Source organism: Molossus molossus, unplaced genomic scaffold (assembly GCF_014108415.1).
Source record: "Molossus molossus isolate mMolMol1 unplaced genomic scaffold, mMolMol1.p scaffold_m16_p_21, whole genome shotgun sequence".
Classification (NCBI taxonomy): Eukaryota; Metazoa; Chordata; class Mammalia; order Chiroptera; family Molossidae; genus Molossus; species Molossus molossus.
Window position 1 is genome coordinate 50,294,799 of NW_023425357.1, and position 24,749 is coordinate 50,319,547.

Consider the following 24,749-nt stretch of genomic DNA (forward strand, 5'->3'; position numbering starts at 1 on the left):
CCGGTGACCCCTCTCGGCCAGCGGGTCTCAGCCGCTTCGCCTCATGGCACACACCCCGGCCACTAAATCCTGCGGCGCGCCGCAAACTCCATCCCAGTTTATGCCAGTCTGACCAAAAACCAGGTGTGATTTCCGTTCATTCACACCGGCGGCTGTTGTCATTTTTGTGTTTGGCCGTCTGAGGGACAGGAGGGCAGGGCCCCCCTAAATAGCCAGGTGCCGCGTGTTCTAAGAACTCGGGCGGCTCGCCGGGTGGAAGTGGCCGCGCTGGGCCGTGGGCCTCTGTGGGGTTCGGCGCACGGAGGCCTCAGGCACCCTGGGTCTCAGGACGCTCTCAGACTCCTTCGATGGTGGCTTCATCCAGCCTTGTGCACAAGGACGCGCAAGGTCGTCGCGGTCTTTACGCAGGAGCACAGTGCAGATTCACGCTCACGGGGAGGCAGACAGGTCCGGGGTCTCCAGGTGCTCGGTGCCCGGGCCGGTCCCTGCGGCGGGCAGGCTCCGAGCCTCTGGGCCCTGCAGACCCGTGGGTCTGGCCCTGGTCCCCCGCCCTCCTCTGGGGGCTCCTGGGGGGACTGTCGCCTTCTTACTCCAGAGCTCGTCCCTGGTCGAGCTTCCTTCAGACTGGTCTGTGGGATTCCCAGAGCCTGAGAAGTTCCCTTTGAGAAATTTGCCAACATCGGATACTTTTATCTGTGATCAAAGGAAGTCGGGCAGCCTTGACCTTCCTGTTGGAAGCTGCAGCCGCCGGAGCGCGGTCGGGTCGCGTGTTGGCATCACTCGCTCGCGAGCAGGGTCTGGCGGAGGGGGCGCCCGCTCTGTGCTCCGGTGCGGGGGAGGGACCGCAGCCTGGTCCTCTGCACGGTGCAGACAGAAGGACAGCTGGTGCCAGGACAGACCCCAGGTGCTTCACCTGGCCAGAGAGCTCGCCGCGCCCACGCGGGCTGTGCCTGGAGCTCGGAGGTTCCCGGCAGCCTGCGCTGCAGCGAGGAAGGGCCACCCCGTGGGCGTCAGAGGGAAACAGCTGCCGGCATGGACTGCGAGGTAGACGTGGCCCTTGCCGACCTCTGCAAGGGGCAGCCCAGCGAAGGCTTTGCTAAGTGTCTCGGTGACCGGCCGCAGCCCACCCTGCGTGCACACAGGCTGGGACCTCAGGCCACCGCCTGGGCATCAGCTCGGCTCTGCTTTGCCTGCAGGCACCAAGATAGTGGACCGTGAGACGGCCTTGACCGTGCCCTGAGCCCGGGCCAAAGCAGGCAACAGATGTCCAGAAAGAACTCCGACGGGCAGAGCCGGACGTTTTTTTGTCCTCACCCGAGGACACGTGCATTTATCTTCCGATAGAGCGGGAGGGAGAGAGGGGGAGAGAGCGACATCGCCTGGCTGCCACCCACATGACCCCAAGCGGGGCCGGGGACAAACTGCAACCGAGGCACATGCCCTCAGCGGGACCAAACCCAGGACCCTCTGGTCCTCGGGCCGACACTCTAACCACTGGACAAACCAGCCAGGGCTCATTTTTGTTTGTTTTTGGCTAACTTTTATATATCAACCAAAGTATGACTACGAGGTCTGGACGAGTTCAGCCTGTATTTTAAACATTTCCAGCCCTGATCCAAGGACGGCGCCCCTCCGAGGAAGGCCCTCACGTCGAAAGGGCCTTCAGCCCGGTCAGCTCGAAAATGGCAGTAACTTCGGAGCCAACAACTGACACTTGTTCCCTGCCACTGTTTACTCTTCAATAAAAAATGCATATTTACCATAGCAACCTCCGGATCACGTGGCGCCCTGCCTTACCCACCACCCTCGGAAACAGAAGAGCTTCTTAAAGAAACAGGCATGAGCATGCTTTTCAGATGCAAAATTGGGTTTCTTTGTAAAGAAGGCCTCTTTCCTGGGATTTAATGCTAATAAACACGTCCTCTTCGCAGAAATCATTCCGGTGCCCTGTCTTAAATTTTGGGGCGTGCGTTCTGGGAAATGAAAGTCAGATCAGCCTCGAAGGGGCTTTTGTTTATCTTGACAGTTTGCCGGCTATTTATTCCCACACAGCCCTCTCTGTCTGTTTCTGGGTTTACGCCTGCACGTATGTAGATGCGTACATTTCTCAGACAGCGGCCAGCAGGATCGTTGGAAGGGGTCTGGGGTGGACGCTCACGACCTGCGGGTCATCTGTGACTGAAGACGGCCAGGCCCACAGAGCCCGGCTGCGGCCTGTTCCCGCTGCTGACTCTGCAGAGCCGCCGGGGTCTTGAGAGAGGCTGCTCCACGCGGGGCTTTTCGGGAAGGAGCCCGAGAGTGCGTCTGGTTCCGCAGCTCGGGGGGCACGGACGCCGCGCCCCGTGTGGTCTCCTCGCCCAGAGGCATCGCTTCGGCAGCCTGGAGGGGAAGCTGTGTGAACTGGGCATGTTCTGCGCCAGGCGCCGCGCGAAATGTCCCCCGTGCCGCGGACCGGGAAACCGAGCCCCGATGACACTCCCCCAGTGGGCAGAACTTGGTTTCGACCGGAAGTCCTTGGGCCACAACCTCTTCCCACTCGACCTGTAATGGAGACTGCTCTGCCCAGCTTAAGCCAAGAAGGGCGGCCCTCCCAGCCGGGGCGGCGACACATGTGCCCGGAAGGCTCACAGGGCCTCAGGTCCACAGAGCGCTTAGGAGCCCCTACCCTGGTGTCCCCCTGCGCCTGGCCACAGCTGTCTGTGGGCGCCATGCCCTGGGGACGGGCAGCATGGGTCACCTTGGCAGGCTGGGACCTTTCGGCCACACGCAGACTGATCTGTAAAACAAGAACACGCTGTGACTCGTGTTGAGTGGCCTGGGGAACCCCGACAGGAAGGGAGGCAGGGCCCTGCGGGCCGTGTGACCGCGTGACCGGACGTCGGAGGAGGAGGGCCACCCAGGCCCCACACCCAGGCCCGCCAATCCTCCGGCAGCGTGTCCATGAGCCATTTCATAATTATCTGTCTTAACAGCCTGCGTCTGCCTTAATAGATTATTTAAAATGGTGCGTGTGCCTCCCATGTAACCTCAAGTCGGCCGGGACTGTACGGACATACAAGCTGGGGAGGTAATTGCTTATCATGTATCTCTTTGTCCCCGACACTTTTATAAAAGAGTATGTATTATGTATGGTGTGACCTTCAAATGTCAGGAATGTGTTATGCAATAAACTGTCAATATTTGTGGTTATAAGGTACCAGATGACTTTTACAATAATTGGAACGGCTATATTAAAAGCTTGGATCACTCAGCTGGTAAAAGACAAAGGCCCAGGCCGGCGTCCATCGGGGACCTGCCTTCTGCCAGAGATTAAATGGAAGATATTGCAAGGTTCTTAAGATGTCTTCTTTGTTTAAAAAAGAATATGGCAAAACCTCTCTCCTGGGGAGGCCTTATCCGCAAACTGTCCCCTCGTCGTCCGACATGCGGCTTCTCGGGAGGAAATCCAGCCCCACAGGTTCCGGTGACCAACCAAGTTCGTTTTCAAAAGCCCGGCCAGCCTGACCGACCGTGGGGAGAATTCTCTGCAAGGCCTGCCTGGCAGCCGGAGGTCCCCTCTGATCTCCTCCCCGCCCCCACCCCGCCCCTAAATGAAGGGCTGTAAATTATCTTAAGAAGATCTTAAAAGCTATAGGTTTTTTTTTTTTTTTTTAAAGAAAATAAATTATGGAGAAATCTTTTGGGAACGTATGCTTTCTTTGAAAGCGAGGGTGTCGGTGGCTCTTTTTCTTGTAAAGAAAGGGTGCTTAATTTACGTGACGGAAAAGGGAAGACATGCCACATATTTTACAATCACGACGACGGTAATCGGGGTGTAGACGCGTTTCCAAATGTCCGTTTTGCTGTACTCTTCCATCGGTTAATGTCTCCTCGATGTCTTCCCGGAGCGATGGCTGCGTTCTTCGCCAGGAAGCGGGCGCATCACAGCCTCACCGGCGGGCCCCCTTCGTCTAGAAGGCCGTGCTCTTCGGACTGTGCGTTTGTGGTTCCTTCCCCCTGCACCCCGGACTGGGAGAGGACGGGAGACATCCGGAGGCTGCCTCCTCCAGGAAGCCCCCCGGGCACCCCCGACCGCCGGCCCATCCTGCTGGCATCCCATCGCGGCCCCCAAAGACGCTGAGCTCTTGGGGGCATTTCTGGTGCTTTGCGGCTGCCTGGGGCCCGTCCTCCCAGGTTGCTCAAGGCAGCTTCCCTGCCCCAGCCAGGAGCCGGCCTCCTCTGGCTCTTCTGAATCAGGAAACGTGTGCACAGGTTTTAAAGGTGTGAGTGGAGCCCTCACCCTGAGCTGAGTGCGCACCGCGAGCTGGGGGTGCAGGGACCGGCCGCAAGTGCTCTGGGAGGGCGGGTACCCGGTCCGAGCATGGGGAGGGAGGGGGCAGGTGCCGCGAAGGGGAGCTGGGGGGCTGCCTGGGATGGCAGGTGGTCGGGGACGCCTGTCAGAGCAGGTGTCTTCGGGGGACCCCACGGGAGGAGCCGAGCCCAGGCTGGGAGTCGGCGAGGAGGCTGAAGGAGGACAGAAGGTGGGCTCTGAGGACAGCAGGGCCGGACGAGGTCAGAGCAGTAGCGGGGTCCCTGGGGCAGGGAGGGTGCTGACCATGAGAAGAAGCTGGGGGCTGTTCTGGAGAGCGATGGACCCAGGGCAGGCTTTCTCAGGAGACGGCCGCTCCCTGCCGGCCCCCTGCAGGCTCATTGTCCTGCCCTGTCTCCTCGCCCAGCCCGGTTCGTGGTGGCCCTGCATGGACAGGTCACAGACCCTGTCCCACCCTCCCTGCCCAGGCCCGAGGGGAGGGGTGTGCAGACACCCCTCACACCAGATGTCTTGTCCAGCTCGATCTGTGAGTCCCAGACCCCCTGCCACATCTGCGGTCACCGTCCCTAAGCTGGGGATGCACGTTTCTGCCACAGCGGGTCCTGAGGGCCTGGGGGGAGCTGGCAGCTCAAGGACCACAGAGGATGCCATCCACGGCCGGGTCACACCACTCTCAAGGAAGGAGCCCCCATGGGTGGCCCAGTCCCCAGCAGGGGTCCCACACTCCCCAGACAATTAAGAAAGGACTCTGGGCTCGGTCAAACCAGAAACACATTTGGCCCCACGGTGCTTGATGTTGGAGCCCTTGTGTATTTTAAGGGAAATTTAATCCATGTGTTTCTGATTCATTTTCACTTAACTCAACAAAATGTTGCTTTAGAGAAGCTATTTGAGATCCCAGTATCTTATATTTTTTTTCTCCAAACTTTAGCCTTTTTATGACCCATTTCCCCAATTCCCGAAATCCTATCTTGCCCAAAGCAAAAACGCACAGTTTTAAGTTGGGGTCGAAGGTGAAGGGAGGCAGCGATAGAGAAACCCAGCTCTCCACCTCTGCACCTGCACACGCTGAACTCAGCTTCTGGGCTGGGAGTTGTCCCCGTGACCCAGCCCGGTCCCCCGTCCTGAGACCCGAAGGGACGCTGCTGTTGCCTTCTCCTAAGTGGACAAAAATATCTCTATGTAAACAAACACTTTCGCCAATCCACATTAATGTTTAACTTTTTAACATGACTATATATGGCCACCATAAGCCAGAGACCTTTGATGAAACCAGACGCCACATGAACACTGACCCAAGGCATGAGTCTCCCGAGCTAAGTAGAATTGTTTACAGTAATGTTGCAACTTGATGCATGCCGTTAATTCAGAATTATTTTAAGAAAATGAAAGGAACGTTGAACTGGGAATCGCTACCGCAGGGATCATTGTTTCATTTGAGTCTATCAATTTTAAGTTTTTCAAAATTAGGGAAAGTGTTAAGCTTTTAAGCAGAGCTATGCATTGTTGTCGACTTTCTCCAAAGTGTTAGTTATTTCTTCTCCCCTGAGATTTTTGAAGACTGGTGTATGTGGGCAAAGAAATGAAGGAAGATGCAATTTTGGGTGTGCTGCTCACTCCTTAGACTCCGAGAACAGTTTTCTTTTTTCATGAGTGAGCAGGACTCAGATGTCTGCGGTGCTCTCTGCAGAAGGCACTTTCTGAATTAACTGCATAGCTCATCTGGGAAAATGCGTTTATTATTATACTAGAAATTCCATAAAAATTAAAATACCGTGGCCACTTTATGCTAAAAGTGATAAATGCTCAGGTGTATAGACAGCTACCTTAGCCAGGTGAGGTTGCTGGGAAAACTATCCATTCACTACATGAATTCATCACTATCACCATCACCATCACCACCACCACCACCACCATCGCCATCATCACCATCACCACCACCATCGCCATCATCACCATCACCACCACCACCACCATCGCCATCATCACCATCACCACCACCATCGCCATCATCACCATTAAAACCACCACCACCACCACCACCACCATCACCACCACCACCACCATCACCATCACCACCACCACCATCACCATCACCACCACCACCATCACCATCACCACCACCACCACCATCGCCACCACCACCATCACTATCATCACTATCATCACCATCACCATCACCACCACCACCATCACCACCCCCACCATCATTATCACCACCATCACTATCATCACTATCATTATCATCAACATCGCCATCATCATCACCACCACCATTACCACCACCACCACCACCATCACCACCATCATAATCACCACCCCCACCATCACCACCACCACCATCATCACCACCATCACCACAATCACCATCACTATCATCACTATCATCACCATCACCATCATCATCACCACCATCACCACGATCACCATCATCACCACCATCACCATCACCACCACCATTACCACCACCACCACCACCATCACCACCATCATAATCACCACCCCCACCATCACCACCACCACCATCATCACCACCATCACCACAATCACCATCACTATCATCACTATCATCACCATCACCATCATCATCACCACCATCACCACCATCACCATCACCACCATCACCACCATCACCATCATCACCACCACCATCATCATCACCACCATCACCACGATCACCATCATCACCACCATCACCATCACCACCACCATTAACACCACCAACATCCTCATTGTAACTGTTTGAAATGGAAATCTTCCCCAAATGAACTGTTGGGCATGTGCAGGGTGAGACTCCCTGGCAGGACGACGTGAGAACAGAGCACACAGGCATGATTTAAGAGGAAGCCTCTCTGCTTTCTCCGGTCCCTCTCTGGCTCTTGTTCTGCGCATCGTTCTGGGCGTGGACAGGGTGACCTGGATGCCTGGGTTTCGACGCAGACCTCGCCAGGAGGTCGACTCTTCTCTGTCAGGTCCGAGCCCTCCTGCAGTGACCAGTCTCCAGACCTCCCTCGCTCAACAGAACAAAGACTTTCTCACTCATGCACAGTCGGGTGCGGGTCAGCGCCCGTCCTGGTGACTGAGCGACTCGGGAGGCCTCCGCCGTGAGCTTCTGCCGCTCCGCCCTGTGCAGCAGGGCTGCCGAGGGGGGGAGCAGGGCCGGACAGGAGAGCAGGGGGTGGCACAGTCTCCCTTCAGCATCGCCTCCCGCCAACAGCCAGAGCGAGTCTCTTGGTCTCACTGAGTGCAGAGCACGCGGGGAAAAGCAGGGGCAGGTGAAGTTTTAGGACACTTATTCCTCCTTCCTGGGACCGTGGTCCGTCTCCTGGGACCGTCCCCAGTTCCTGTGAGCAGGAGGCAGTGGGGGTGAGTGAAAGGCCCCGGGCGGCCGTGTGTGGACGGTGCTGGAGTCCCAGCAGCACAGGGTTGCAGGAGTCCAGCCGGGCTTACCTGGAGCCAGGGCCAGGGAGGGGCGAAGGGACTGGCCTCAGGACAGCCAGGCCTGAGGGACCCAGAGGAAAGCAGCCCACCCCCCCGGCCAACAAGCCTGTTCCAAACATGTGCGAAGGAGGCTCTGTGTTTAAAGATAACCTGGGGGCCAACCTGTGCTTAAAATACAAAATTATTTTATAAATGACGTCTTTAAATGTCGAACGTGTAGTCTGGTTAGGATGTGCTGAGCCCCTCGTGTCTGTAGACGGCAGGAAAGGCAGCCTCGGGGATGGTCCAGACAGCGGCCATAGTTTTCCTCGCGTCCGGCTGGAACTGGTCTTTGTAAGCGCCCACGGCAGCACTGCATTGTCTCGGTGATGCTGGGGGTTCTCACCTGACCCACGGCCATGTTCCTTCCCGGCTCCTCCTCGGCCCTTAGCCGTGGCCCCTCCTGCTCCCCGGGCTGCTGGGGGTCACGCACGCATGTCACCTCGAAGCCGGCCAGACTTGCTGTCTACTTTGAGGGTTATAACAAGCAGATGCAGTGTGGGAGGCATGGTTTCTGACCCTGAGGGGACAAAACGAAGGGTGTGCTTTGTCTGATGTCACCCCCAAGTAACATATTCTTGAGGCACGACCTGCTCTGACGGGGTTCGTCTTCTCTGTGTCAGCCAGCGCCCCAGCTGGCGGGAGCAGGAGAGGGAGCCGGTTTCTGGCACCTGCTACAGCTCACCTGTCTGGGCTGTAGCTCGGGAAGGGGGGCTGGTCCAGGCTGGTCCCTCCGGAAGGCAGTCCGCCGCACCCACACCTGACTCCGTGTCTGAGGAGTAGTCCCATGTTGTTCAGCGGGGTCGAGTATAGAAACAGGGCCCCGGGGCGATTTCCCAGCCTTTCCCCCCCAGCGTGGCCCAGAGCACCTGGCTGGGGCCGGGGGTGTGGAGACCACGCCTCCAGCTTGTGTCAGGTGGTCCCGGGGTCATTCCTTCTGCACAGGTGAGCATGCAGGAACAGGCGACAGGTCTGGGCCGAGCTCCGTCCCCTGTCCTTCCCTCTGCAGAGCCCTCAGAGGACGTGTCTGGTGGGAGGGAAAACATACTCAGGTTGTGGGAGAGGACATTTCTCAAAAAGCTCACACCAACCCACAGACGGTCTGGCCGAGGGTCGCAGATGTAACACTAAACATGCTCCTTCCTTTCCACCACCAGTGCCCTGGAGGGGCCGGGGAAGGGAGGTCTCTCTGTAACCAGGACCCCGGTTGCTTCCCTGGCGGGGTGTGGGGTGCCAGGCGGAGCCTCAGGCCCCCATCCTGGGGCATCTTGGTGACGGACAGCTGTCAACACCTCCCCAGGGCGGGCCCACGTCAGTGGCTGGTCTCGCCCTCTGAGCGAGCCCCCCGGGTGCTCGCGGTCCCCAGCACGAGACCCGGCCGGGCGTCCTCAGCCGTCCCTGCACTTGGCTCTCGGCCGCGCCGGACACTTCCCAGGACCACCCACAGTCCCTTCATCGCCGCTCAGTTTGTTTTTCTACTTGGATTTAGTCTGAGAGTAAACGCCGCAGCCTTCTGGCCCCCAAAACCATTTCTGTGTAGAGTGAAAATTAGATTCTTAAATCTGCAAAGAAAGCTGTTTATCTTAGAAATGTATTCTCTTTATTGGGCCACACATAGCCAGGACGGAGAGATGAAAGGGAGACAGGCCCATGCCGTCCCAGTGACGACGGTCAGACATGGCTGTGCCCGGGGCGGGTCCACGGGGCGGCGGGGGGCACAGCTCCCCAGGGCTGCCCCGCTCTGAGCTCCTCTCTGTCCCTTCCCCACCCACACCCGCTGCGGCCTCACACGCGAGCCAGGTGGAGGCCGACGGGGTGCCCAGGGGCCCGTGTTCGGACGTGGGGCCCAGGACCTGCCGGACTCTGGCATCGCAAGCCCACACCCGCTCAGCTCTCCCCTGAGGCCACCATCGGGCACCCAGTTCTGCTTCTACGTCGACCGAGCACGTCGGCCGCCTGCCTCCGGCCTCTCCACGGCGTTGCAGCCAGCACTCGGCTCGCTGTGGCTTTTAAAATTCTTTATTGATATTTTAGAGAGAGAGGGAGAGAGAAACATCGATGAGAGAGAACATCGACTGGCCGCCTCCTGCACGCCCCCTACTGGGGATCGGGCCCACAACCTGGGCATGTGCCCTGACCGGGAATTGAACCAGCGACCTCTTGGTGCAGGGTCGACGCTCAACCACTGAGCCACTCCAGCCAGACTCCCTGTGGTTTTAAGCTGACCTCCTGGTCCCACCCATGGGGACCTGAGCTAGGAGACCAGTGCAGTGCTTTGGGGCGGGCAGGGTGGGAAGGCAGGTCGGGGACATTCCAGCGGTGCCCGGCCCGAGGGCCTGTGGCTGGCATCTGGCCACAGTTCTCCTGGGCTCTGGGACGCGGGCTCCTTAGGACACAGGTGGCAGCAGCCCCCGGTGGGCTCAGCCTGCGGGGTGCCTGCTGTGACTCTGTGGGCACATGCTTGCCACACAGTCTGGTGGCCCTTTCGGTGGCCGTGGTCAGTGGTGGACGGCCACAGACCGCTGCTCAGCAGGGTGAGCTCAGCTCGTGGCAACGTGATGAGGAAACAGACGCTAGCCAGTCAGACCCTCAGCGCAGCTCTCCCAGGGCGGGCAGAGGAGTCGGGGAACAGGGGGGCCAGCCCTCCAGAGCTGGTCTGGGGCGGCCGTGTCGTCGTGTCAGTCGGAAGGCGGAAAGGGCGCTCGAGCCAGAGCATCCCCGCGGCGAGTTCAGTGTGTTTGCCTTCACCCTGTCGTGGCCTCTACGTCTGCCCCTTCCGCGGAGTGTGGGGTCACCAGCAGCGGGCCTTGCAGAATAAGAGCGACTTGCGGTTTCCGGGGCTCGCGAGGTACAGATCTGGTTTCTCCTGCAGAGCCCGCAAGTCTGTCATGACCCAGAAGGTCCCCGTGTCCTCACAGCGGCTCCACTGGGAGGCCCCGAGGGTGGGCAGAGGCTGCGGTGGGCGAGGACCCCGCCGGCCTCGGGGGCTTGGGGCCTGTGCAAGCGGTCAGCTGCTGCCCCTGCCGCCGCCTCGGACACACCGCTCCGGTGCCGCCGGCCCGCCGGGCTGGCCTCGGGTGTCGCAATGATGTGTCCTCCAAGCACTAGATGTTTCCATGGTTTTTATGACTGTTATGTCCCATCATTTCCAGGCAGAAGGCGGCCGCGCGTAAATTTTGCTCCGTTTTCTAACGGTCTGGGTTACACAACAAATAACGGCAGGAAGGACGTTTGTGTGGGTGCTTTGCAGACGGAGCTCTCGAGTGTCCGCGCTCCGAGTTCACGGGGCCCTGCGGCCGAGTCTCTCGCGTGACTCTGGAGGTGTCTCTCCGTGTTGGTCGGGAGCTATTTGCGGAACCGCGTTTCCAGATGTTTCTTCTCCCCTCCAGGAGACCACAGCGGCCAGCGCTAGATACCAGGCGGGACAGGGGCGAGATGATCCGCTGGGGGTGATTCTCGTTCCTGTCCCCCAGTAGCTGTGAGTCTCTGGGACTCAGCAGAGACGCCTTTTCTTTTTCAACTGTTGCTCGATAAGATGCAAATGCGATCTCGCTCCTACGGCAAACTCTTCAGCTAGTCCGTCTTACAAATTAATCAGATGCAACCAACACCCACATTTCTTAAACTTTGGGGGGGAAAAATAAATTTAATAGGAGCGAAGCAAAAGAAGAAATCCAACCAGCTGCTGACACAGCTGTTTCTCTCCTTGTTTAATTCCGTTCAATATAAAGGTACCATATGCTACTTAAAACGATGATAGGAAAGATGAAATAATTTTAGAGAATAACAAGAAAATACATGAATTGTCAGCATTCTGTCAGACGTGCAGAGTGAAACAGACAGGTGTAGCGCTGACATGTTTGGCTTTGCGTGGCGTTAGCAGTTTCGGTGCAGACAACTTGTGACATGCGTGAAGTGACGTGCGAACATTTCCCCGCTGCAGACATCGGCGAGGAGGCGGGGAGAGCAGCCGGCGGCCAGCAGCCCGCGCTGCTGCGGGACCGGAGCCTGGGCGCGGCCATGAAGGACTGCCCGTACTGTGGGAAGACCTTCCGGACGTCCCATCACCTGAAGGTGCACCTGAGAATACACACAGGTGAGCGGGGGGTGTGCCGAGCTCGGCTCAGAGGGCCGGGTCCCTGCCGTGCAGTGCTGACCGTCGGGGTCCCCCAGGGCCTCTGCACACCCTGCTGTGTGCGTCCAGCTGACCCCGAGGCCCTGGGGCCAAACTTCCACATCACCGTCGCAGATGACATGCAGACCTGGGGGCCAGGCCCGGGCGCCCCGAGGCTCCTGGGAGGACGACTTCCTTCGACTGTGCCGAGGTGGCACGTTCGGCCGTCATAGTGACCTGTGGTCTTTCAGGGGCACAGTGACGGCAGCCCGGCTCACGCCCTGATGTGCGGAAGGGGGTGCTCCCCTGATGTCACCCAGCCAGGGCTACGGCACCGAGCCTGGGCGGGCCAGGGGGAGGACACGGGGGCTTGGGGGGCTGTCCCCGGCCTCAGACGCAGTTGACATGCTCTCACCCAGACGGGGCGGGGCCGTGGCTGCTGGCCTGGCTTGGGCAGCACCCTGCCCCTGCGGCCATGCCCTCCCGGTCCCTCTGTCGTCCCTTCCGCCCGGTTCCTTTGGCTTCTCTGCCCGTCGTCTGGACATGGCGCACACAAAAGAAAAATCTATCCGAGCTGTGGACACCTCCCTTTCCTTTGATTTTCTCCCGACACTTTATCTCCTGGAGTAGGAGCTGCGTCAAAGAGTAGACAAATACGCCATCTATTTTAAAAAATAATTGTGGTCTATTTCCCAAGGAATCAATAGAGCGCAGGGCGGCGCGGGGTAGTCAGCCGCCCGGCCTGCAGCCCGCGGTTAAAGCCGGGACGCCCTCGCCGGGACCCTCACCTCAGACCTCCCGACACAGCAGGAGATGGGACGGTGGCCGGGACCAGCTGCTGCCTCCTGCAGAGCTGCCAGCCGTTGGGTGGCCCCTGGCCCTCCCCCCGGTCATGGGCCCTCTGGCGGAGTCCTCCAGGGCCAAGAGGGGTCTCCCGAAATCCTGACCGGGTTCCACCTTTGCCCCTCTCACTGCTTGCACCCCGGCCATCATCCCCCGCCCCTCCCGTGTGGGGGCTCTGTCCACCTGGGATGTCCTCCTTCACAGCAGCCCCGGTGACCTCCTCGGGGAGACGGCACCTGCCTCCCGTCTGAGATACCCCAGCACCTGCCTCCCGTCTGAGATACCCTGGCACCTGCCTCCCGTCTGAGATACCCCAGCACCTGCCTCCTGTCTGAGATACCCCAGCACCTGCCTCCCGTCTGAGATACCCCTGCACCTGCCTCCCGTCTGAGATACCCCGGCACCTGCCTCCCATCTGAGATACCCCGGCACCTGCCTCCCGTCTGAGATGGCCCCGTGCCCTGCCTCCCGTCTGAGATACCCCGGCACCTGCCTCCCGTCTGAGATACCCCCGCGCCCTGCCTCCCATCTGAGATGGCCCTGTGCCCTGCCTCCCGTCTGAGATACCCCGGCACCTGCCTCCCGTCTGAGATACCCCGGCACCTGCCTCCCCGTCTGAGATACCCCGGCACCTGCCTCCCGTCTGAGATACCTGGGCACCTGCCTCTCGTCTGAGATACCCCAGCACCTGCCTCCCCGTCTGACATGCCCCAGAGCCCTGCCTCCCGTCTGAGATACCCCCGGCCCTGCCTCATTCTCTGTCAGCCTCACGCTCTCCAGCCCTCCCTGGTTTAGGTTGTTTGTAGAACGTGAGGCTGGCGACAGTGGCTGTGGGTTCCAGATCCCCAGGCCACACCGCACCATCCACACAGCGGGTGCTCGGCACAGGACGCTATGGGGGACCCTCCTCCTGCAGCCCGTGCAGGGTGCCGGGGTGCCCGCCAGGGGACAGGTGTGGCAGGGCCCCGTGGTCAGGTGGGGAGCCAGCATGGCAGCCAGGCAGGGGCGTGAGCCCCAAATCCGGGTCTCTGTGCAGGTGCTCCGGTTGCCTCCCCATCCTCGGAGTGCGGCTCCAACGTCCCCTCCTCGGTGACAACTTCCCGGGCTCAGACCTCTGGCCTCCTCACATCGGGCCTCGGCGCACACCCCTCCCAGGTGGGAGCTGGGCCCCTGGGGCTGTGCTGGGGGCTGTGTCAGGAGTGGAGGCCACGTGTCCTCTGACCCGTCCTTCCACTGGATGCGACACAGGCCCCCGGGCCCGGGGAACCAGGCAGGTGCCGCCTCGTGCTGGCCGGGGCCCCGGGGACGTGGGTCAGGAGGGAACGGGAGCCCTGCGCCCCGGCTGACCCTGCCCGCGGCCACGGGGAGAGTGCTCTGCAGAATGTTCCGGAGATGAGCCGGAGGCGCCAGGAGCCCCCGAACCTGGGAGGGAGCCAGCGGGAGCCGGTTTCGACGTAAAGCTTGAGAAGGATGGTTTTTCCCAAACGTGTGTTTTCCCGAACTTCCGAAATGTGTACCTCACAGTCCTCGGAGGCTCCGAGAGAGGCAAGACGGGCCGTAGGCAGGCGTGTGGGAGCGCCCCAGAATGAGGAAGAGAGGAGGAGGTGGCGGGAACACCCCACCCACCCGGAAGCAGCGTCCCCCGCAGTTGAAAGGCGGAATGGTCCTCGGATAAAGATCGGTCGTCGTTTTGTCAGGGAACGAGGAATTGCAAGATGCTGACCTGTGTGTGTTGGGCAGGGCAGAGTGTCCTGTGTCCATAGCAGCCCGTCCGCAATGACCACGTAGGTGGCGTGAGGGTCAGGCCTGGATGAGGACCTGTCAGTGGCCGAGGGCACCCGGGCCCAGGCGGGCGCCCCTTCCCCTCTGGTTTCTGTGTGTCAAGGTGACGTTGCCGCGGACGGTGGTCTGTGAGCTAGAATACGTTTCCCAAAGTGCCCCTTCCGAAGTCTTCCTCTGATGGACCCCTAGGAGCCCATGAGACATGCAATGTGTCACCAATGTATTTTTTATTATTATTATTATTTTAATCCTCACCCGAGGACACTTTTACATCTATCTTCAGATACAGCGGGAGGGAGAGAGGGAGGAAGAGAGAGAGAGAAACATCGATGTAAGAGAGACACATCGAGTGGCTGCCACCCACACGACCCCAACCGGGGCCGGGGACAAACGGCAACCGAGATACGTGCCCTTAGCGGGAACCGAACCCGGGGCTCTTCGGCGACGCTCTAACCTCTGAGCAAAACCGGCCAGGCCTCCCCGCTGTATTTTAATTGGAGGAACAGAACACGTATAAGTGTGTAGTAAGGAATTGGCCCATGTGGTTCCGAGGCTGAGCCGTCCCCTGTCTGCAGGGACGAGCTGGGGTCAGGGTTCAGACTGAGCCCAAAGGCAGGAGAAGGCCGGCGTCCCAGCGCCCAGACTGACGGGCACAGGGCGGCCGTCACGCGGGCCTTGTTCTGCTCCGGCCCTCGGTGGACCGGACGCGCCCACCCACCCTGGCGGGAGCATCTGCTTTGCTGGGTCCACCACTGAAGAGCTCGTCCAGCCAGAAACACCCTCCGCGATCTTGACCAGGTCCCTGGGCCTCGTGTGGCCGGGTCCAGTGGACACCAAAGGTTGGCATCACGGAAGTTCACCCACAAACGTCCGAGCGGTCCCGGGCGGCGCGGGCTGCGCTGTCCCTGCTGGGTGGTCCCTGCTCCCCCCGCCCCCTGCTGGGGGCTCTCCAGGGTCCAGGGTGCCGGCTGGGTGTGCAGGAGGGAGGCAGGTGCTGATGGGTCCCTGGGAGGCCGGAGGGGCGTGTGGTCCCCACCTCAGCCCCGGGCTGAGTAGCCTGTTTGGCTGCGGGACCCCAGGCTGGGTTTCTTCCCCGCTCACCTGAGTTCCGTTTCCCGGGAGGCAGCTGTTCCCCCGACAGGACAGCGCTCGTAGGGAAACGTAAGAGCGACCTCACTCACGGAAGTGGGGGCGGAGAGTGGGGGGCTCATTGACAGCAGCTCAGACCCCTCACACTCGCTGGTTTATGCATCTGCCCTGGAGGGCCTGGCGCTGCCGCCCTGACTTCAGACGGCGGACGGCGTGGGTTTGCGCGGGGCAGCGGGCGTGGTTTCCAGGGGTCCCAGGTGGGTCATGGGGTGTCTTCATGGTGCCGCCTGGGTGCTGGCTGAGGGGCACAAGGGCACCCTCACCAGGCACCTGGCTCCTCTGTCCTGATAGGACCACAGAGCGTGGACGCGAGAGGGCTGGCTTCCTGCAGCCCCGGGCAGAGGGGTCCTGGGGGTCACTGCCCTCATGTCGGGCCATGACCTCATGGCCTGTGGCAGCGGGCGGCTCCTGGAGCCGTCCGGCCCTGGGGACCATGACAGTCACAATGACCCCACGCTCACCCGTGAGGCCGAGCTGAGCACACACAGGCGGTGAGTCCACTTCGCGGCCTCACAGCACCCTGGTGGCCCCGGCACCCGCCTGCGCTGGGGAGGGATCTCTGGCCTGTTCGAGGGCGTCACCCGGACGTCTTCTTGACAGCGAGTGGGTACAGTCCCGTCAGGAGGGACGGGGGGACCTGCACCCACAGGTGGGCAGACGCAGGCACCGTCTCCTCCTCACTCAGCACAGATGGCAGCTTCCTTTGGGCCTCAGTTTCCCCACCAGCACAGGATAGTTCAGGAGGGGGCAAGGCAGGGAGACACCGGTGTGCCCGTGCTGAGTGGAGTGAGTCCTCACACCCCTCTCGTCCTTAGCACCCACTGGGTGGGCGTGGTGGGAACCAGGTTCGGCCAGCATCACCCCGGTGGCTGACACCTTACCCCGCGGGCCTTCCTCTGGTGCCGTGTGTCCTCTCCAGGCGAGGTGGCCAGGCCGTTTTTCATATTTCTAAGCGCACGTTGAATAGGTCTTCGGAACCGGATGGGTCCGCGGGCCGGCTCTGCCATTCGTGCTGCCGGGAGACAGTGTGCTCTCGGGTCCCGCCACCGGGCCGCTTAGGAAAGAAAGGAAGACACACCGACTTGCCCAAAAGGAGCCGCAGCTTTTCTGCGTCGGATTAAAATGTCACCGCGCATCCATTCCTAAGCCGAACCAGGAAGCCTGTTTTCTTCCTCCGCGGTCCCCCTCTCTGCCTGCCCTGATGACACCCCAAACTTGGGTGGAAGAAATAATTGATCGAATTTAAATTTCCTTAAAAGTTGAAGAGGTAATGTTACAGTATAAATTTCCTACCAAACACTAAGTAGGGAAATATCCATTAGTGAAATTAACTACAGTTTCTAGGTAGCTAACAACGCGCCGTATACAGTAGGGCATGGCTAATGAACACTGCAGTGGCGATATTTCATTATACAAATTAATGCTCACATTTTAATGGGAAAGTCACATAATGAATCTCGGCTTCAGTGACAGCAATTAGAGACACAGATTGTCCCCTTCTGGACAAGGCGCTGTTTAGCAATAAGCAGCTGTGTGAGAAGTCTCCAGGTTTACAGCGTATATATGCTTTGGGGGAATTAGCGCACAATTTATATTTATGCACAGAGCCACCCCGCGAAGACACGGCCGTATTTATCTCTCCCGGTATTAACTAAGTAAGGACAAGGAGGAAGACTAAATAAATATTAAGTAGACGCTGCGGACGCGGGGAAACATTGTTGCCCACTTCGGGAGAGTTAGCAAAACAAAGAAGGAAGCGGCTAGGGCTGAGCTCCGCGGCTCACCGGCCCCAGAGGGGTTTCCGCAGAGAGCGGAACCCACCCCCTGGGACTTGGGGCACTTGCTCCGAATGGCTCCACAGGAACCCTGACCTGGGTGGTTCCCGGGGCTCACCAAGCGCCAAGCGGAGGCTCAGAATGAAGACCGCTGCCGCGGGAGACAGGTACACACCAGACCAGTGTCTCCAGCCGTCTCTTTGGCTCCCTGCGGACATCGCCAGCACTTTTCCAACGTGGAAAGTACAGCTCGCCCTGCGTCCGTGGAAGCTGGTTCCAATGATTCCCCCCCTTTTACTGAATTTATGGGTGACACTGTTAGCGAACTCACACGGGGCTCAGGAGCATGGCTCCACCGCACCCGTCTGAACCGTGAGCCCATCGCGGTGGCCGCTGACGCTCACAATGCCTGTGCGGGCAAAGCGTTCTCCAGAAGGGCGCCGCGGGGCCCACGTTACTCCCTGAGAGGCCGGGAGACGTTTCGCAGGAGGGCACCGGTGCCCTGACCTGCTTTGTTTGGTGGGAAACCGGCGTATACCCCAGCCCCTTTGGGGTATTTAAAAACTGGGGTATCGCTCATAGAAATCTGGACGTGTGGCTTTTCCTAGAGCATCCGCGGTCCCGTGTCTGCTGGTTGGACTTGAGCGGCGGCCACTCTGCGGGAGGGGTGGGTCCCCAGCCCGAGGTCTCCCACCGCCTGTGACCACCTGGCTGGAAAGACCTGAGTCTGAGGCTCCCACAACAGACGCGAGATAATGGCCCCAAACATCGCGGGGTGACCCCGGAAAGCTTGGGCAGCAGGAGTGGTCCCGCCAGTCGATTTGGACTCATTTGAGGCCTGAGTGGCCAATCGGTCAACTCGACGGAGCTGCTGGAGGGTCCGGGTGGCAGTGCCGTGAGGCTGCGTCAGGAGCACCTCCGCAGGGCTCGGCAGAGTCTGCTGGGCAGGGAGCGGGTGCCCGCTGACGGCTCCTGGGCAGGAGCCCAGGGCGCAGGGCCAGCCCTGCATTGGGCTGGAGCAAGTGGCCAGATGGGTGGCACCACCTGGGGAGCGGCCCCCAGCACAGGTGGACTCACACGTGTCCCGGCCCAGGGGGCGCGGGCCCTGGCGGCACGCGGGGCTCCTCCCTGTGCCCGTGCGCAGCAGCTGGGTCCTGGGCATCCGACCCGGGCCCAGTGGCAAAGGAGGCCCTCGGGAGGCCTGAGGGTGTTGCGGGGGGCGCACCCGTCCCAGACGGCGGGCACGCTGCCAACCTGGAGGCTTCCTGGGCCCTCGGAGGTGCAGCCAGGAAGGGGGGGAGGCTCTTCGTAGAGGGTGGTGGTTGGTCAAGTCATGAGGGATCATGAAGAAAATACCAATGGGGTTTGTGTGAGTTTTTTCAAACACAGATCCAAAAGGCGGGGGTGGTTATCCCCCTGAGCATTGATCTGGGGACCTGGGGGTGATGGGAGCAGTCACCCCACTTCCCTGCTTTGGGCACAGGCAGGGCCGGAGCCCTAGGGAGCAGACAGTGGAGAGCGTGGCCGAGGGCGTGCGGCCGGCAGAGAAGGGTGGGGAGGGCTTTGTGCCACCTGCACGGTCGTGTGTGGCCACAGAACCCTTGAAAACACCCCAGGCCTGGAGCCCTGGGTCTCCGATGTTAGGGACGGGCCATTCCCTTCTCGGTGAGTGTTCTCCTGGGCAGCGAGGTCAAGGCCTGTCTGCATTTCACATCAGCAGTGGCTTGAATGAAGGTACACACTGGTGTGTGTGTGTTTGAAGCATGTTGTGTGCACGTGTGTGTGAGCGTCCCTTGCATTTATAACCTAGGACATGTCTCCTGAAGGTCGTGAGAGCAGGGGCCTCGTTTCTGGTTTTTCATTCAATTCCCCTCCTGACTTGGGAGATCAGAGGTGCTCACTCACCCATCAGTTCCTCTGTGTGAACGACTCTGCACTTTCCTTGGTGTGTGGGTGTGTACTGTGTGTGCACAGGCATCTCAGGTGTGTGGGTGTGTACCTGTGAGTGTGCAGGCATCTCGGGTGTGTGGGTGTGTACCGTGTGTGCACAGGCATCTCGGGTGTGTGGGTGTGTACCGTGTGTGCACAGGCATCTCGGGTGTGTGGGTGTGTACCGTATGTGCACAGGCATCTCGGGTGTGGGTGTGTACCGTGTGTGCACAGGCATCTCGGGTGTGTGGGTGTGTACCGTGTGTGCACAGGCATCTCGGGTGTGTGGGTGTGTACCGTGTGTGCACAGGCATCTCGGGTGTGTGGGTGTGTACCGTGTGTGCACAGGCATCTCGGGTGTGTGGGTGTGTACCGTGTGTGCACAGGCATCTCGGGTGTGTGGGTGTGTACCGTGTGTGCACAGGCATCTCGGGTGGTGTGGGTGTGTACCGTGTGTGCACAGGCATCTCGGGTGTGTGGGTGTGTACCGTGTGTGCACAGGCATCTCGGGTGTGTGGGTGTGTACCGTGTGTGCACAGGCATCTCGGGTGTGTGGGTGTGTACTGTGTGTGCACAGGCATCTCGGGTGTGTGGGTGTATGCCGTGTGTGCACAGGCATCTCGGGTGTGTGGGTGTGTACCGTGTGTACACAGGCATCTCCAGGTTTGTGGATGTGTACCGTGTGTGCACAGGCATCTCGGGTGTGTGGGTGTGTACCATGTGTGCACAGGCATCTCGGGTGTGTGGGTGTGTACTGTGTGTGCACAGGCATCTCGGGTGTGTGGGTGTGTACTGTGTGTGCACAGGCATTTCCGGGTTTGTGGGTGTGTACCGTGTGTGCACAGGCATTTCCGGGTTTGTGGGTGTGTACCGTGTGTGCACAGGCATTTCCGGGTTTGTGGGTGTGTACCGTGTGTGCACAGGCATTTCCGGGTTTGTGGGTGTGTACCGTGTGTGCATAGGCATCTCCAGGTTTGTGGGTGTGTACCGTGTGTGCACAGGCATCTCAGGTCTGTGGGTGTGTACCTCTGAGTGTGCAGGCATCTCGGGTGTGTATCATGTGTGCACAGGCATCTTTGGGTTTTACAGCTGCCATGAGACCTCGGAGAACATGAGCTCCAACTTTCCACAGGCCCCAACACGGGAGTCGTGTGCCCAGGGGAACAAAGTAGCTCCGAGTCCCTGGTCCCCAGCCCAGACTCTCAGCACCTCCTGGGGGGGGTCCGTCTCTGCTCAGCCTCCCCTGGTCTCTCCCTCACGGCTGCTGCCCAGGGAGCCCTGACCTTGTCTCTGTGCCCAGGTGCATGGAGGGCCCCTGCGAGGGCTTCGAACAGCCCCAGTGCCAGGCTGAACGCCGGACAGGCAACCGGAATTTCTGGGGTGGAGGTGGGATTGTGTGTGGGGTGTTTTTAAAGACCTCCAGCGATTCCGCTCTGGGTTTTCGAAGTGCACTGGTGGGAGCTCCACCTGGTCCCGTGGGCCTCGCCCCATCCCCAGGTGCCCGCTGACCGTGCGCCAGGTCCCACTTCCCGCTCAGGCTCTCCCGTGCCTGCTCCCCCCCCCCGGGCTTTGGGGCTGCCTCTGTTCCGACCGGCCCCCGACTCCCAGGCCAGCCCAGGAGTGCCTGTCCACGGCCCCGGCCCCACGCGCTGTCCCCGTCTCTGGCGAGATGTCCAATAGCAGTGGCGGCGTGAGTCCGAGCCTCACACAGGATGGAGCTGAGAAGTGGGGGTGGCACCTGAAGGCCTGTGCACCTGCAGTCAGGGGGCAGCGCCTTCCCCTTGATCCACGTGGGGGTCCAGCCAGGGCCATGACCTCCACTGAGAGACCCTCCCAGGCCCACAGGCCACCTTGAGCTGCCCGGGGAGCCCCACAGCTCCTGAGTGGGGGGCACAGGCACCTCAGAATGAGGCCGGCACTCAGTCAGGAGTGACGTGGAGCCCGGAACCAGGTGGCCAGTACCCCCAGTTCCTGAGTCCTTCTCTCGTCAGCTGGGTCACCCCCGAATGCCCACGCCCAGAGCACAGGCGTCATGGCGCCGGCCGAGCTCCGGCTCAGGAGGTGTCTTCAGAGCTCAGCGTTCACGGCGACCTGGTCTGGTTTGCGATGGGCTTGCTGTGGGAGTGGACGGGTGTCCAGGGACCAGCCAGCCGGGGAGCCTGTCCGTCAGGCTCCAGGGAAGGCCCTGGTCGCTAACACGTCTCAGGACGTCTGAACCCACGTGCGCCGTCTCCCGTCCCCCGTCCCACGGCGAGGCCACGCCGTCCGTGCTGGTGTCTTTCCGTGGAGGGAAGAACAATAGAAGTCAGGCGCTGAACTTAAATAAATATTTAATTCCTGAAAACGGACTTATATGTTTTAAAACGCTCCTTAGAGCTATTTTTATTCTCCAGAAAGTGCTTATTACAGGTAAATTACACATTTTTCCACGGGGACGTCGGGCCTGCCATTAGCACAAATTTAGGGCGCTGCGAAGACCAGTAGATAATGCTAATTTCAAATACAGAAACTAAATACGTTCTGTGCCTTTTTATTACTCATTTTCTTTTAAATTTTATTGACTGCTTTTTTCTCTTAACTATACGTCTTTACACGCCGCTGTCTTCGCGCACGGGAATGGTGTTAATATTTTATGGAATCGGTATTTATAGTTCTTTATTTAGAAACAATGCAGTAGAACTGCAGATATCTGAGCCGTCTGGAACGGTGCCCTCCAGATAATGATGAATTACTCGTGCTGTATGCTATTTGCTAATTATATCCATGATTTACTGCAGAGCAAGACTTAAATCATTCATTTCAGTCTTGCGTAACAGGGCCATAAAATTTTTAGGTTTAAAAATGGTTTCCATGTGTATAATTTAAACAAATTTCAGAGCCATCGTATACACAAAATATCGCAACCAGCCATTTGTTACGGGCGTCGTCTTTTTAAACTTCTACTTTTAATGATCACTGTGGTTTTAAATTATTATGCTTAATTTTCATAATCATAGCTTTTAAATCTATAGCCGTTCTCACATGTTAGATAAAGAAAAGATAGCTAATTGTGTGTAGATAGTATGTCATTCCTGAGCGGTCCCAAATGGTACAAAATCATTAAAAAAGCTTAAGAGTGCGAATTATTCTTCTATTAAGGAGCAGTTGTTCCCTGACTAATTATTAGTTGGGGCTCTTTGTCTCCGAGAGCGAACGTTGGTCCTTCTCGCCTCGCTCCACGCACCAAAGTGAGATAAACATTTCTCTCTCTCCTCTGCCGAAACCCTGCAGGTGAGAAACCCTACAAGTGTCCCCACTGCGACTACGCCGGCACCCAGTCCGCGTCCTTGAAGTACCACCTGGAGCGGCACCACCGAGAGCGGCCGAACGGAGCGGGGCCCCTGCCGGGCCAGCCCTCCAGCCAGGACCCCAGGGACGAGCTGCCCGGCAAAGCTGCTCTGTTCATCAGGCCCGACATCCTGAGGGGCGCCTTCAAGGGGCTCCCCGGAATGGACTTCAGGGGTGCGCCTGCCTCCCAGCCGTGGACGGCCGGGGTGCTCTCCTCGGCGGACCACCCCAGCCAGGCCGCCGGCATGTCCTCGGAGGCTCCTTCAGACACCCTGAAACGCGCCGACCTCCCCTCCAAAAGCACCCACTTCTCCGAGATCGGCAGAGCCTATCAGAGCTTTGTGAGCAACGGCGTGAATTTCCAGGGGTCCCTGCAGGCGTTCATGGACAGCTTCGTGCTCAGCTCCCTGAAGAAGGACAAGGGCCTGAAGGACAAGGCCCTGGGTGACCCGCCCTCCGCGAAAGCCCCCGGGGCGGACGGCGGCGAGGACAAGGGCGGCGGGAAGGCGGCCCCCAGGAAGTCGGAGAAGTCTCAGTACGAGCCCCTGGACCTGTCGGTGCGGCCGGACACCGCCTCGCTCCCGGGCGCCCAGGTGACGGTGCAGGACAGCATCACCTGGCACGGCTGCCTCTTCTGCGCTTTCACGACGTCCTCCGTGGAGCTCATGGCCCTGCACCTGCAGGCCAACCACCTGGGCAAGGCGAGACGCAAAGACCGTGCGGCGGGGCCGGCCGTCCACTGCAAAGAGCAAGCCCGGGAGGCCGGCAAGGTGGCCCTGCTGCCCTTGGTGCCACCGAGCAAGGAGGGGGCTCTGGCCAGCGTGGTGGGGCCCCTGGACTCTGCCCCGGAGAAGATGGCCCCAGGCCAGGTCAAGGAGGCTCTGGGGGAGAAGAGCGGCCCGTGGCCCGGCCACGTGGACCCCGTGTTCTGTAACTTCCCCTCAGACTTCTACAAGCAGTTCGGGGTCTACCAGGGCGCGGCGGGCTCTGGGGCCCCCGGCTCCTGCTCCAACAAGGGCTCCAACGGCAAGGCCCACTCGGAAGACGACGCCCCGATCGTGATCCCCGACACCGCAGACAGGAACGCGGCTGAGGACCTGTCTGACATCGCCTCCTCGGAGGACATGGACTCCACCAAGGGGGACAACGATGACGACGAGGAGATCGAGACGGAGCCCGAGGCGCCACGGAAGCCGCCGTCGGCCATCAGCAAGGACGGCGGCGGCGATGGTGGGGACAGCCTGCTGCCCACGGGGACCTCGCAGCCCGTCCAGGGACTGGCGTCTCCCCTGCCCCAGGCGTCCGAGAAGCCATGGCACAGCCCGGGCCTCCTTGCCGCCCAGGACGCCTCGGCGGGCCTGCCCAGGCCGGAGCGGGGGCCCCCGGGCCTGGAGAAGCCGATGAACATGCTGTCGGTCCTCAGGGCCTACAGCTCCGACAGCCCCGCCTTTAACGGACTTGCCGGCAGCACAGCGAGTCCAGGATGTGTCAAGAGGCCAGACCTGTGTGGTAAGTGTCAGAACCTCCCTCGAGTCCGTGTCCCCAAATCTCAGTGCGAGGTGCGCGTGGGAACAGCCCGCGTGTTCAGGGCAGAGTCTGAACTGAAGGTAGCGAGGCCCCAGCGGTGCTGTGGCCGCAGCGTCGACGGGACAGCCGGGCTCACGAGGGCGTTTCAGGGCCTGGGCGCCTGCGCTGGCTCGCACGGGGTGGCCCGGAGGGCGCTGGTGTCTCCGGTGTGAGCCTCTCCCGTTTTCAGTCCATCCCAAAGGGGGAAACTGTACTTAAAAAAACAACACAAGAGGAAAGGAAAAAGAGACATGGTCACCTGCTAACTTGTCAGTATTTGTAACTTATTCGTAAGATGCCCAGAGCCAGTGCTCAGGCCTCGTGTGGACGTGGGGGCTGCTGAGATGCTTTCACACGAGCCACGAGGCGGGGGGGGGGGGCCCGTGGCCCGTGGGACTCCTCCTTAGACACCAGAGGGCCTGCCTGGGACTCGGGCCTCTGTCTTGTTGTCTCTTCACCTGTCTGGCGAGAACCG

The 24,749-nt window shown here is 59.8% G+C and overlaps 1 protein-coding gene across 1 annotated transcript in view; it reads left to right on the forward strand.

Moving 5' to 3' along the window:
- ZNF536 (zinc finger protein 536) overlaps window positions 1–24,749 on the forward strand; it is a 145,889-nt gene that overhangs the window by 114,194 nt on the left and 6,946 nt on the right. Inside the window, exons 3-4 of the mRNA XM_036275475.1 lie at window positions 11,733–11,885; window positions 22,652–24,217. Of these exons, the coding sequence (XP_036131368.1) occupies window positions 11,733–11,885; window positions 22,652–24,217 (1,719 nt within the window). The remainder of the gene's footprint in view (window positions 1–11,732; window positions 11,886–22,651; window positions 24,218–24,749) is intronic.